The following is a 14,488-nucleotide window of genomic DNA, read 5'->3' as shown; positions in this document are numbered from 1 at the left end:
ATGTGGGCAAGGTATTTTACAAAGAACAGGGATGCTATGTTGGTATGCATTCAGGAATTGGATAACGGACACACAGCGTTGGCGCCTTTTTCCCACTGACAAACCTGTAGACGCCGCAGTTCTTCTTGGCGTGTTTCTCGAGGTCGGTGAGGGCAATGGCGCTCTCTACGGCGTCCTTGATCTTAGCCTCTGGAACGCCGCGCAGCCGAGCGTACATCCAGAGGCACTCGTACGCGTTCAGTCGATCCAGAAGGCCGGACACTTGGGGACAGTATCCGATGAAGGACTGCCACTGCACACAAGATGCGGCGAATAAACGAGAACTCTTAGTTGAGTACTCTTAGTTATCAATAAATAAAGCTGGCAATTCTGCCTTGTGTTTCCGTTTCAATTGTGCAACAGTAGGTGTGAGGACGTTAACGGTTTGTTTTAGGCACTCTCACGCTGGCAACAGTAGCTTTTACGTCTCCAAGCCATGGGCGACTCCGACAACATTCTTTTCTGGCGGAAGAAGCTGCTTTGCACTGTTATGGATTGTGAGCAATGGCGCAAGACATATTTTTAAATGCTCGAGCAACCGGCGTAGGTGCCTACACTGGCCTCCCCGAGCCCCTGGAGCCAGCCGCGAGTTGAAGGCCTACTGAAACGAAAGACGCTATTTTAAATATCACCCAAGCACGGGCGCCGTTCAAGTGGGTGCCTAAACCTTACACGTGTGGCATTTAAAGCCGTGTAATATAATCTTCCTTCGTGTGAACACTCTTCTTAGCAGCCGGATTAAGTAGCCGTCTTTTCCCGCGGTATCCCTGGCCGAAACCTCACGAAACAGGCAGGTACACACGCTTTACGGATTGTGGAAACGGTTCGTGGCGAACGCAGTAGCAGAACTTCGGATCGGTTGGATAACAAAGTGAAATTAGTATCTAACAGGCTAAAAGGTTCGAACTCCGGACCTTCACGTTTAGCGATACGAACATCCGCGCATGAAAAATGGGAGATCGGAATCTTAGGTGGGTCGGTTAACTAAGTGCACAGCATCTTTTTTGTTTCGCCGCTTCCTGTAGTGGATGTTGCTTGCAGAAGCTCAGGCGTTCACCGTCGTTGGTTATTGACCTCATTGATTGCGCGCGAATGGTTTTCTGAACGAAACTAAAAAAATGATATCTGGCTGAAGAGTGAGGGAAGTAGCTTGCATCGCAATGTATTATGCTGTACAATATTGCCACGAACCAACCATTGGGTTCGTTTACTGATGTGTTAGGTTTTTTATGGTAGGTGACATTACTCGGCCGGCAAACCTTGCAGTTGGTGGCTTGCTCGGCTGGGCTGGCTTGTCGGCTTCCAGATGGCGTAGGGAGCTCAAAGAAGGCGGAGCTCGCACTTCCTCCAGATGTCATGTAGCCAAGGACGACACAGGTTTTCTTCGAACAAGGTACGTTTATTGAAGCGAACTTGTGGTCCCCTAGCAATTACAAGAATAGACACACGGCGAAGCAGCAGTCAAAGTAAATGGTTGCAGTCGGATGTCGGCGAGTGGAATGATACCGCGTCTGCTCGGCGAGCATTTATCTGTCGGCGTGGGTCTTTCTCGAACGGTCGCAACACGTTGAGAACACTGGAGAGCACATAATGTTATTCCAGTCCGGTAACGACAGGGCAAAACACTCGCCCTATAAAATGAGATAACCCTTGCGGCATAGCAAAGAAAACGGAGCACGAACTTCGTTTCGCACACAGGTAACACAGCCGTCGGTGGCGGGCGGTAAACCAAAATAACATGAGTAAACAAACCCAATGCGTGGTTCGCGGTCAAAGATAGTCGGTCGCTGCGACAATATACATGTTCAAATCTTATGACGTAGGGAACGGACCCGGGAAAACCATACCTACCTTTTCGGAGGGACTACATGGGATTTTTTCATGTCACAAGCCGAGAACATGTCGATTGCCTTAGCGACCGACTACATGACGCGCTACACAGACACTGCCTTTCTTCCGAGGGAGTCACTAGGTTTATCAACGAAGTTGCTCTGCGACATGGAGCCCCTCAAGTACTAATGAAGGACCGCACAACGGTTTTTACTGCGGAGCTCATGCAACAAATCTTACGCTGCAGTAACGCTAATCACCGAAGAACGACGGCGTACTACCCTCAAACGAACAGACTAACGAAACGTCTGCACCAGGCGATCGGTGAGGGCTACGCACGTCAACGTTGAACATAAGACCTGGAACGACGTCCCGTCGTATGTCACGTTTGCGTAGAGTGTTGCTATACAGGAATCTACGCAAAGAAAAACGTTGGAGCTTTTCTACAGCAGACAGCCGAGTACGATGCATGACGCCATACTACCCCACGCAGCAGACGACGAGGTCAACGCCGAGGTACAAGGGTAACTTCAGCGTGCCGCGGAGGCCCGGCACCGTGCTCGAGTTCGTACAATGAATCAGCAGCTGGCGGACGCTAGAACCTTCGACGCCGAGACGCTGATTGACACAGGAGCTTGTTTAGGTTTGGACTAACATCAGGGCGCGGGAACTCAGGGAGAAGCTTCTGCAACGGTATTTCGGATCCTACCGGATTCTAGGACGTGTTGGCAACTTGCGTACGAGGCGATCCCCGGCGGTGATTCCGGCACATTGTCACAATCCACACGTTACGAAAACGTCTACGTGGTTCGCCCCCGGTCAATACACTCTTAGAGGTGAGTAATTCTGCGAACCAACCATTGGGTCTTTTCCTTATGTGTCTTCTTTTACCTCAGGGCTGCACCCGGCTGTGTTATCTGTGTCCCAGGCAAAGCGCGTGCTAAATTCTGCCTTTGTTATGCCGCAAAGGTGATCTTATTTGACAGGGAGAATGTTTTGCCTTTGAAGTTAATCTACTAGAATTATTTGGGCTTTCTAGCGTTCCCGATGTAATTCGAACGTTCGAGAAACAATCACGCCTAAAGATAAATGCTCACCTAGCAGACGACGGGACATTTGATTGGAAGACGCACGCCTGCGCAGGTTACCTTGACTGCTGCTTCCCAAATTGTATATTCTTTGAGCTGTAATGGACGCAAAATTTCGCACTTTCCGCGAAGAAAAGCTGTGTTGTTCTTGGCTATGTGACAAAATGCTTTAAATACGATGAGGCAGCGGAACATTTTGATTTGCATTTATTTCACGTCCTCAACGACTTAGGAACTGGCTATTCCAGAAAAAAAACAAATATGCACACTTTTCGAATGAGCTCCAGCCATTCACAATTTTGTTTCCTCATAAGCCTACTTCCCTAAAGCGTGTGGGGCGTCGACACCTGCTTCCGCGTTTCTGGCATTTTTTACCTTAATAAACAACAGCTAGTTGAGAGATTTGTGTTTTAATATTCTTCGCACTCTAGTCTACCGAAACAGGCGAACTTGTTTCTATCTTTTTGGGTCCCTCTAAGCGTCTCTCCTGCCTTTTCGGTTGTGAAGTGGCGTCAACCCCGCCCTACGGTCCTTCTGGCGTGTTTTTAGCGTCATTTCCCAAACTAAACGACCACATAAATATAAATTTTCCACGCATCCATTGGTCCGTATATATGTCTACCCATCGATCCACGCATTCATTCATTCATTCATTCATTCATTCATTCATTCATTCATTCATTCATTCATTCATTCATCCATCCATCCATCTATCCATCCGTCCATCGGCCCATCCCTCTGTCTGTCTGTCGCCCTGTCCATCCGTCCGGCGACTCAGCCGCCAGGCCAGAAAGTAACGAATACTTGAATGAGAGGTTAATACATGGAAACGATTTCAGTAACTATAAATCTTGGATAACACTTCATACTCGTAAACATTGTCCAGCACAAAGAAACCGAGGAAAACAAGCAAAAAACTAGCTAAACCGAAGAACGCCCTTTTTTCGACGAACTAGTACAAACAGCTAAGCCCTTCCGCTGTTGCATTGTGGAAGGATGCCGTGCTAGAGCATGCCACCCACTCGTCCAATGAATGCACGTCGTTTTGACAGGGCCCACGGAAGCCCGTGTCGAAGGGTGGCTGGAAGTCGGTCTGTGGCCATGTCCCGTGTGCGCACAAAAGGGTAAATAAAATTATTAGCGACGTTAAAGCAGTTTATCTCGATGGTTCGGCGTAAAGTCAGCGTCGATAACACGACCGAAACATTCAGAAGATGGTACAGATGCAGTGGCACGAGGCGACTAGGGTCGGTTATTTCAAACTGCAGCGGCCCGTCTAAAACATCGCCGAGAGCAGCGGGCTCTACGCACTTGACACGGCCAAGGAATTCGCCATGGAACAAGGAACAAGCACTGGCCCTAGGAATAGAAACACACAGGGTGGCTCGCCCATTGCATAGAGCTAGCACAGTGAAAAACGCAGATAGAGGCCGGCGTTGGTAGAACATGTGAGATGGCATAAAAACTGCATTGTCGTCAGTACGAAGATTGCAGATAGGTGGCGGAGCACGAAGGGCTAGTCATCTGTCCTGCGTCGTAAAGTGTTAAAGCACGCTGGTGGCAAACATGCGGGTGCAAAGAACCCGAGGCTGTAATGGCGGAATAAGATGGAGCAGGATCCAAGCGGTGTGTGACGCCATATGTAGCTGGCACTGCTGCTGACCACTGTTCGTCCTCGTCCTCACAGCTGCTCGTGCAGGTGGCACTAACGATGCCGGTTTCGCAGCTACACACTCCCAAGCACACGGGCACACGCAGACGCACACACGCACTCGCAAACACGCACGCACACGCGCGCACACACGCACAGACACAAACAAGCACGCACGCGCACGCACATGCAAACGCACACGCACATGCACACACACACACGCATACACACGCACACACACGCACACACACCCACACGCACGTGCACGCACACGCACGCACACACACGCACACGAGTGCGGGCAGACGCGCATACGCACACACGCATACACATGCACACACACACACGTACGCACCGGCACATGCTCACGCACACACACACACACACACACGCACGCGCCCACACACACAAACACACACACACAACACAACACAGCACAACCAACACGCACTCGCACACACGCGCGCAATTATAAATATATAGATGAAGGTCTTTGAGTGTGCGTGCTCGTGTATGCTGATGTGCGTATTCATATATATATATATATATATATATATATATATATAGAGAGAGAGAGAGAGAGAGAGAGAGAGACAGAGAGAGAAATCATGAGAGTTCGATGTACCAGTATCAAAATAGTGAGAGAAGCCGACTGAGACGTTTCCCGTTGTTAGAAACTCCTTCTTCAGGGCTATATTTTAACTGCTCACATTTTGCCTCTATACAAAAACGTCTACGCGGGAGGGTCATACCCCTCATTCATCCGTGAGAGGTCGCGGGTGAGGGGTGTTTCAAACAGTTAGAGCAAGTGAGGCATTCCGATTGGCTAGAAAGGTGGAAGGTGAGGGAAGGGGAAAGAACACGGACGAAATGGCAGCAAGAAAGCACGTTAAGAAGTACACAAGCTAACAAAATCAATACCAACACCGAGTCCAGAGTGATTGGTAAATGATGTAAAAAAGTCAGCGGGAAAAGAAAATGGGCTAAAAAGGGGTGAAGGGAGACGGACATAAGATGGCGGCACAGGCATAGATCTTCGACTCGGTCAAACTGCAAGGCCTCATGCTTGCACGGCCCACCCAGTCGACGAATGGTGCCCGCGCCATACTCCGGATTTGTTGTCCCATTTTTGTTCTGTTTCATTCCCGGTGAAGCCTACAGCTTTTCTCGTCTTGACGCCATGTCGACGAAACCGAAGGGTGCAGCGAAGCTTTGCCTTGCGGCCATCGAGCCTTGGGGCAAGTAACACTGGAATGTGTGTACGTTTGCTGCGGCATTCTTTGGCTGTTTGTCGGTGGTACGGCGGTCATTATTCAGGCCACTCTGCGTCGGGGGGCCAGGGGGGTGCGCTCACAGCTGTTCAAGGTCACTGATCAGACAGGTAATGGTTGCCGAACGGGCGTGAGGGCGTTTCTATCGCTTTTGTTTTGCTTGGCTTGGTGACCAAAACAGGGTTTCCTTTTTTTCTAGTTCAATACACGATCCCGGTTCCCCCCTACACCCCTCTTTCGCCCGCATGTCCCCGATATTTTCGCCTATGGCGCAGATTTCAGCCGCAAGAATGAGAGCCCGCCAGAATTGTAAGTGATGCCATGGGTGAATGCCTGGAATTTATGTATAAAGTAGGACTCCCTCTGCTAGCGTTTATGGAAGAGTGGAACCACGACTGCAGGATAGTAATGGTGCCACGACTGCAGGATAGCGGGCGTGTAGGTTTGGAGAATGGTTGCTCCGGCTATGAGGTGACGTTTCTCACTTGCTCAAACTGTTCCAAACACCCCTCACTCGCGACCTCTCCCGGAGAAACGAGGGGCATGACCCTCCCTCAAAGACATTTTTGTATAAAGGCAAAATATGAGCAAATAAAATACAGCCCTGAAGAACGGGTTTCTAACTCCGCAACTGTTGGCAACAGTTGCAGTCGATGTGTCAGTCGACTTTTTTCACAATATACGAACACCACACACACACACACCCATATATATATATATATATATATATATATATATATATATATATATATATATATATATATATATATATATATATTTGTATGTATAGTGAAGATAAAAGGCTTATGGCAATCAGGTTAACCGTACGATATAGAAGTCAAATTGAAAAACATAATATTTATTCTAACGTTTCAACCGGTGGCCGGTCTTTTTAAAAGATACAAATAGTGCATATCATTTGGATGTTAATACATTTTAGTTGTGTGCGGGGCGAAAAGATCTATCAAGCAAAACGTAGGCTCTACGCTACGCAGAAGCATGCGAAGCTCCAGAAAGTGCGGTGGAGGCGTGTGAGTAGTTTTTGGTGACAGAGGGGAAGGGGTGTGTAATCAAGACAAGGGAGGCTACAGGATAACAGGAAAGTGTGCATGACACTGAAGTCACCGCTGAATAGCAAGAAAGTGAGGGACTAAAGAGGGACTCGTTTCCTGCTCGTTTCTTAACTAGAAATTGACTGGTTAGAGGTAAAGGGTGGGAGAGCCCAGAGGTAATTACGGGCGCCTAGTGCAAGAGTTAATACAAACACACACGCAAAAAAAGAAAAAAAACAAGAAACCAAAGGAAGGAAGAGGGGGGTTGAGACAAGAGAGGGTTTCTTTTAGCGGGAGGGGCGCGTGAATCACAGTGGGGGTATGCGGGGCTGAAAGAGGTTCGAAGAACGCCCCAAACAGGAAGTGGTTTCACATAAAGTGGAATCGCGGAAACGTTTTCCTGCGTAAAACGTGACAGCCGTCCTCGAGGCGGACGCAGAAAGGCAATGTCATTCAAAGCAAGGACAATAATATCCAAAGTAAAGCTAGTTTAGGCTATGTCACATAAATACCCAAAAATGAGTGGATATAATTATAAGTAACACATACAAAAATGGCGATGTGGAGTTCCACATGAAGGTCACAAAGAGCATTCATGAAAGATCATCTTCTAGATAGCAATTGCTCAGTGCAAAGGGACAGAAAATAATATTAGACGCATATATAGCAAGGGGTTCAATGGTGAAATCTATGTACATTCGTGCCTACACGGTACGGCAACAATACACAAGCACTACACTGACGCAGTACAAAGTAAATTACGTACAGGGTACAATACATAAAGATTTGAAAAAAGAGAGAAAAGAAGAAGTAAAAACGCTTTTCTTTCGGAACAAAGTTTCTCAGTTGCTCGCTGCATCAGCCTTCTCTGATGCCTGGTTGGGCAAGCAAGACAATCCGCCTGTGTTTTCATTTATGCCACTCAAGAGAGTGTTAAACTTGTATATAAGGTACGATTCACGGGTTTCACGGTCATAATGCGTTTTGAAAAAGGACTGAAGCACGGTGGCTCTGAATGCATGAAAGGGGTGGCCTAGATTATTTACATGTTTAGATAGGGGAAGGTGTGGTAGGGACTTTATGTGTGCTCGGTGGTTGTTGATTCTCATTCTAAACGGATTCTCAGTTTGACCAACGTACTGGGCGTGGCATATGGTGCATTCAAGAAGGTAGACAATGTTTGCTTGCGCTACCACAGTCAAACTTTCCTCTTCCATGGAAAGAGAATGAAGACGTGGTGTTGGTGGCGACAGATGCTTTAGCCATCATGGGGCACAGTTGCACCTAGGCTTAATGCAGGGTCCGCTGCCTGTGAAACTGGGAGTGCTGGCCCTGGATGACGTTGCAATATTTCTGGTGTTCCTCGCACGTCGGTACACGACGCGGGGAGGCTCAGGGAAAACACTTCGCAACTTCTCGCTTTGAAGTACAATGTTGTGGTGCTTTCTTAGTATGCAGCTAAAGTTGTAGAACGAAGCGGCATATGTTAGAATAAGGTTAAGAGTTGTATTCGTAGATTTGGCTTTTGAGTTATTGATCAGGTGGCGGCGGTCCTGTTTGTCAGACTTCTTAATGGCATCACTGATGAGAGACGGTGGGTATTGTTGTCGTGTAGGGTCTTAATTAGTTGTTGACAGTTGGATGCAAAATCAGCTAGGTCAGAGCATATCCTTCTAAAACGCAGAGACTGACTGTATGGTATGCCGAGTTTACAGTGTTTAACATGGTTGCTTTTGAAATGCAAGTATTGATGTCGGTCTGTTGGCTCCTGTACACTGAGGTCACAAGCGTGTTGTCCGATATTCTCACTGTAACATCGATAAAGTTATTCGCAGATGCGGAATATGAGTGGGAGAATGAAATGTTTTCATGCGCGTCGTTGAAATCGGTTATAAATTTTAGAAGTTCCTCTTCCCCATGGCACCAAATGAGAAAATTGTCGTCAATGAACCTTCGATAGAGAAGGGGGTGAAGCCGCAGATTGGTTAGAAGTACAGATTCCAATGTTCCCATAAAAATATTAACATAGGTGGGTCCTATTTTTGTTCCCATCGAGGTCCCATCGATTGCACGTAGTGCTGATTGTCGAACTCAAAGTTTTTCAGCTCCAAGACAAGCTTTACAAGCACGCGGAGAGTTTCACCATCAATTGCATTGTCCTGGGAAGCATCATCGTACGCTTGGTTTACAGATCGGATGCCGTCCGAATGTGCAATATTTGAATATAGCGAGGCGACATCGACAGTGACTAGGAGGCTATCTTCGGTATAATTAGGTTCATTATACCAGCTAGAAAATCGTTTGTATCCTTCACATACGAAGGTAGTGTTGGAGGAATGTCTTTGATTAAGCTATTCATAAACCTAGACATCATTTCTGTTACCGTCCCTCTACCAGTGATGATTGGTCTGCCTGGATTTCCTGCTTTATGTGTTTTAGGCAACTTATAAAATCGTCCTGGAGCTAGACTTAAAACCTGAAGTGAGTACGGATTCTTGGGCAAGTTGGTGTGGCGATCTTGACGAATTCATAGCGCAAAAAGAGCGAGGGCAGAGAGAGAACACAGAACACAGGTGCAGTTTTTTGCGGAATTTTTTGTCTTTGACGAGCGCCATCAGTGTCTTCCTTACCTTGTTCTTTAATTGGGGAGTCTGATAGGTGTTGGTTTGTTTATAGAAAGACGTATCGCTGAGCTGTCTTTCTGCCTGAGTGATGTAGTCCTGCTTATTCATAAAAACAATGGCGCCACCTTTGTGGGCGGGTTTGATTGTGTTGTTGGAGCTCCCGCTTAAACCTTTTAATGCCTTTTCCTCTTTCCTTCAGAGATTTTTGTGATGTGGTAATCGATGTTTACATTAAGTGAGAATGTCACATTGTACTGCATTGATCTGGATGTCTAAGCATTTGTCTCTTTGTAACCGCCGCGTTGGCTCAGTGGCTAAGGCGTTGCGCTGCTGAGCACGAGTTCGCGGGTTCGATTCCCGGCCCCGGTGGCCGCTTTTCTGATGGAGGCGAAAAGCAAAAACGCTCGTGTGTACGAGGTTTCGGCGCACGTTAAAGATCCCCAGGTGGTCAAAATTAATCCGTAGCCCTCCACTACGGTGCGCCTCATCGCCGGCGTTGCGTCGGCGCGTTCAACCCTACAATCAATCAATTTGTCTCTTTGTGGGGGAGGAGCCCAATGACGTAGTTATGGCAGCCTAGTCTTGTGATTTACCATAGTAATGATTTGCCATAGTAGTGATTCGCTGAGCTCAAGCGTTCAGGAGAAGTTCTCTAAACCCTTATATAGTTGGAATTCGTCTAGTGTGCCAGTTGCAGGGCAAAAATTGAAACCTCTTCATAGCACGCGTTCTTCGACATCATTGAGGGGGGTGTCGGAAAGGTTTACTATGATGCACACTTGGAGCTGTGAGGTGTTCAGGTCAGGAACATTTTCGGGGATAGCATGGGAAGGAAAAAAAGACTTCTCTACTTTTTCAACAGGGGAAGTTATGGTGCCACGAAGCAGCTTTTTCTGTTTTGTTAGCATTACTTGGCGCTCTTTGTTTTCTGCAAACACTTTTAAAAGATTACTTTCAAGGGACGTCAAGTCTACGTTGTCAGTAAGTTTTCGTTCCTCAATGATGATGTGCTGTAGTTGTGAGTTATCGTGGTCAATAACAATATTGAAAAGTTGCTTGGATGCTTCATGTAGGCATAGCGCCCACCTAGCCTTAAGCTCTTGGGAAATTAATTGTCCTTGTATTGAATGACCTCGCCTTTCTGCGTCCGCATCGTGGACAGATGTCACGTTTTATGAAGGAAGCGTTTTCGCAATTCCACTTTATGTGAAACCACGTGCTGTTTGGGCCGGTCTTCGAACCTCTTTCATCCCTGCATTCCCCCGCTGCGGTTCAAGAGCCCCTCCCGCTAAAAAAACCCCTCTGTTGCCTCAATCCTAATCTGCGTTCCTTCCTTCCTTTTTCCCTTTGTTTTCGTTGTTGCGCGCGCGCGCCCGCGTGCGCGCGCGCGCGTTTGTGTGTGTGTGTTAACGATTACACAAGGCGTCCGTAATTAACCCTGGGCTCCCGCACCTTTGTCTCCTAACCAGTCAATTTCCAGTAAAAAAACGAGCAGGAAACGAGCCCCTCATAAGTCCCTCACTTTTTTGCTTTCTAGCGGTGACTTCAATGCTATGCACACTTTCCCGTCATCCTATAGCCTCGCCTGTCTTGATTACTCCCCCTTTCCCCTCTATTCCCCGCACTACTCCAGCGATTCCGCCCCCTCGTTCTGGGGCTTCGCATGCTACTGTGTCGCGTAGAGCCTACGTTTCGCCTGATACATCTCGCGCCGCCCGCAACTGAAATTTATTTTATCCCACATTATCTGCACTATTTGTATCTTTGAAAAAGACGGGCTCGGAACGTTAGAATAAATATTTTATTTTTCAATTTGACTTCTATATCGGATATATCATCATCGCCAGCCTATCTACGCCCACTGCAGGGCAAAGGCCTCTCCCATTATTCTCCAATTACCCCGGTCCTGTGCCGACTGTGACCAATTTGTCCCTGCAAACTTCTTGATCTCATCTCCCCTGCCACCCCCTGCTACGCTTGCCTTCTCTAGGGATCCACTCTGTTACCCTTAATGACCAACGGTTATCTTGCCTGCGCATTACATGCCCTGCCCACGCCCATTTCTTCTTAATTTCCGCCACTATGTCCTAACACCCGTTTGTTCCCTTACCCACTCCGCTCTCTTCCAGTCCCTTATTGTTACACCTATCATTTTTCGCTCCATTGTCCTCAGAGTAGTTCTAGTTGAACCCTTTTAGTGAGCCTCCAAGTTTCTTCCCGTGGGTGAGTACCGGTAAGACGCAGCTGTCATGAACTTTCTTCTTCATGGACAATGGTAGGCTGCTATTTATTATCTGAGAATGTCTGCCGTATGCACTCCACCCCATTCTGATCCTTCTAATTATCTGTTCCTCATGGTTGGAATCTGGGGTCACAACTTGGCCAAAGTAGATATAATTTTTTACCACTTCCAGTACTTCGCCCCCTACCCAATATAACGGTTGTGCTGTCCCGAGGTTATTGATCATTATTTTAGTTTTCTGCATATTACTTTTCAAGCCCCTGTTCTACTCCGTTCGTCTAGTGCGAAAAGCATGCTTTGCAATTCGTCAGCCGAGTTACTTAGCAAGGCAACGTCATAAGCAAATCTGAGGTTACTGAGGTATTCTTCATTAACCCTTACTCCCACCTGTTCCCAATCCAACGTTCTGAATAGTTCTTGTAAACATGCTGTGAATAACATTGTAAAGATTCTGTCTTCTTACCTGACGCCCTTCCTTATAGGTATTTTACTGCTCTCCTTATGGAGGATTATGGTAGCTGTGGACCCATTGTAGATATTCTCTCGTATTTTTACATAATGCTCATCCACTCCCTGGTTCCGTAATGCCTGAATAACTGCTAGGGTTTCGACCGAGTCGAATGCTTTCTCATAATCTATGAAGGCTATATATAGGGGTTCAGAATACTCAGCGCATTTCTCTGTCACCTGATTGATCGTGTGAATGTGGTCTATTGTTGAATAACCTTTACGGAACCTTGCCTGTTCTTGAGGTTGACTGAAGTCTAATGTGGAAGAAATTTAGTTAGCGATTACCTTGGTAAGTACCTTGTAGACGACTGACAGTAAGCTGATCGGCCTGTAATTTTTCAGGTCCTTCATGTCACCTTTCTTATGAATTAGGATGGTGTTCGCGTTCTTCCAAGATTCCGGCACGCTTGCAGTAATTAGGCATTGCGTATACAGGTTTGCCAGTTTTTCAAGTACAATTTCTCCTCCATCATTCAAGAGGTATGCTGTGATCTGATGCTCACCAGGTGCTTTGCCCCCTTTCATTTCTTTGAAACCCTTCCTTACTTCTCCGGTCATTACTGGTGGGATGTCTTTCTCCTATGAACTACTTTCTCGTTTGGCATTATCCTGGATGTCCTGTCTACTGTACAGATCCCTATAGAACTCCTCGGCCACTGTGACTATGTTATCCCTATTTGTGATGACAGTGCCTTGCTTGTCTTTAAGTGTATACATCTGATTTTTCCCCACGCCAAGACGTCTCTACTGCTTTCAGGCTACCTCGGTTCTTTACAGCGTATTCGATCCTCTCCATATTATACTTCCGTATGTCAGCTGTCTTGCACTTATTGATTACTTAGAAAGCTTCGTTAGTTCTATTCTGTCATCTGGGGTGGATATTGTCATGGTTTTCCGTTTCCAAATTAGATCTTTTGTCTCCTGGGAAAATTTACCAGTATTCTGTCTAGCCATCGTGCCCCCGACTTCTACTGCACACTCTGTGATAATGCGTGTAAGGTTGTCGCTGGCTTCATGTGTCGTAGGCTCGGCTTCCTCGGTAAGAGCTGAGTATCGGTTCTGCAGCGTGATCCTGAATTGTTCTACTTTAGGCCTTAGGGTTAGTTTATTAATCGGCTTCTTTTGTACTAGCTTGTTACGGTTCCTCCTCAAATCTAGCTTAATTCGAGATCTTACCATGCGATGGTCACTACACCTTATCATTCCGAGCACTTCCACATCCGTCACAACGCCAGGGGTATCGCATAATAAGAAGTCTATTTCATTTTTAAGGTCCCCATTCGGGCTCCTCCCCGTCCACTTCGGGCTATCCCGTTTACAGAAGAAGGTATTCATTATGCGTAGATTATGCCGTTCTCCCAACTCGACTAGTAAGTCACCCCTACTATTTCTACACCCCAGACCATAGTTCCCAACTGCCTTGTCTCCAGCCTGATGCTTGCCTACTTTAGCATTGAAATCTCCCAGAACTACGGTATACTGTGTTTTTACTTTAGGCATTGCCGATTCCACATCTTCATAGAAGCGTTCCACTACCTTGTCGTCATGGCTGGATGTGGGGGCATAGCCCTGTACCACCTTGAGCTTGTACCCCTTATTGAGCCTAATAACAAGACCTGCTGCCCTTTCGTTAATGCTATAGTATTCTTCTGTGTTGCCAGCTATGCTTTTATTGACTAGAAATCCTACACCCAGTTCTCTTCTGTGCTGTAGTTCACGGTAACATAGAACGTGTCCATTTTACCGCACCGTAAAAGCTTCCCCTGTTATCCTAACCTCAGTACGCGCTGTGACATCCCATTTGATGTCCTTTAATTCCTCGAACAACACCTCTAGACGCACTTCACTAGAAAAGGTTCTCGTGTTAAACGTTGCCAGGTTCAGATTCCAATGGTGGCCAGTCCGAGTCTAGGTATTCTTAGCACCCCCTGCTGCGTCACAGGTCTGCCCACCGCCGTGGTCAGTTGCTTCGCAGCCACTAGAGACTGAGGGCCGTGGGTTAATTGGCGTATTCATGGGAGGTTGTGTCCGTTACTATACCAGGGTAGGCAATCCTTCTCGGGTGAGGGAGTGCGTTACCGGCAATGGTCGCCGATTTCAGGCCGCACCACAAGCCCCAACTGCAATTCTAGAATGGCGAGGGTTTTTCTTTTTTGGGAGGCGGGAATTGTCCGGCACCAG

The 14,488-nt window shown here is 47.1% G+C and overlaps 1 protein-coding gene across 1 annotated transcript in view; it reads right to left on the bottom strand.

Annotated features, from left to right (window-relative positions):
• Window positions 1–14,488, bottom strand: part of LOC144168090 (phospholipid-transporting ATPase ABCA3-like) — a 42,693-nt gene that overhangs the window by 26,824 nt on the left and 1,381 nt on the right. The window contains exon 2 of the mRNA XM_077697162.1: window positions 105–292. Coding sequence (XP_077553288.1) covers window positions 105–292 — 188 coding nt within the window. The remainder of the gene's footprint in view (window positions 1–104; window positions 293–14,488) is intronic.

Source organism: Haemaphysalis longicornis, unplaced genomic scaffold, assembly GCF_048455015.1.
Source record: "Haemaphysalis longicornis isolate Haplotype H1 unplaced genomic scaffold, Haemaphysalis longicornis Haplotype H1 scaffold_2, whole genome shotgun sequence".
NCBI classification, from domain to species: Eukaryota; Metazoa; Arthropoda; class Arachnida; order Ixodida; family Ixodidae; genus Haemaphysalis; species Haemaphysalis longicornis.
The sequence above is the reverse complement of the archived record's forward strand: the minus strand, read 5'-3'. Positions and strand labels throughout refer to the sequence as shown.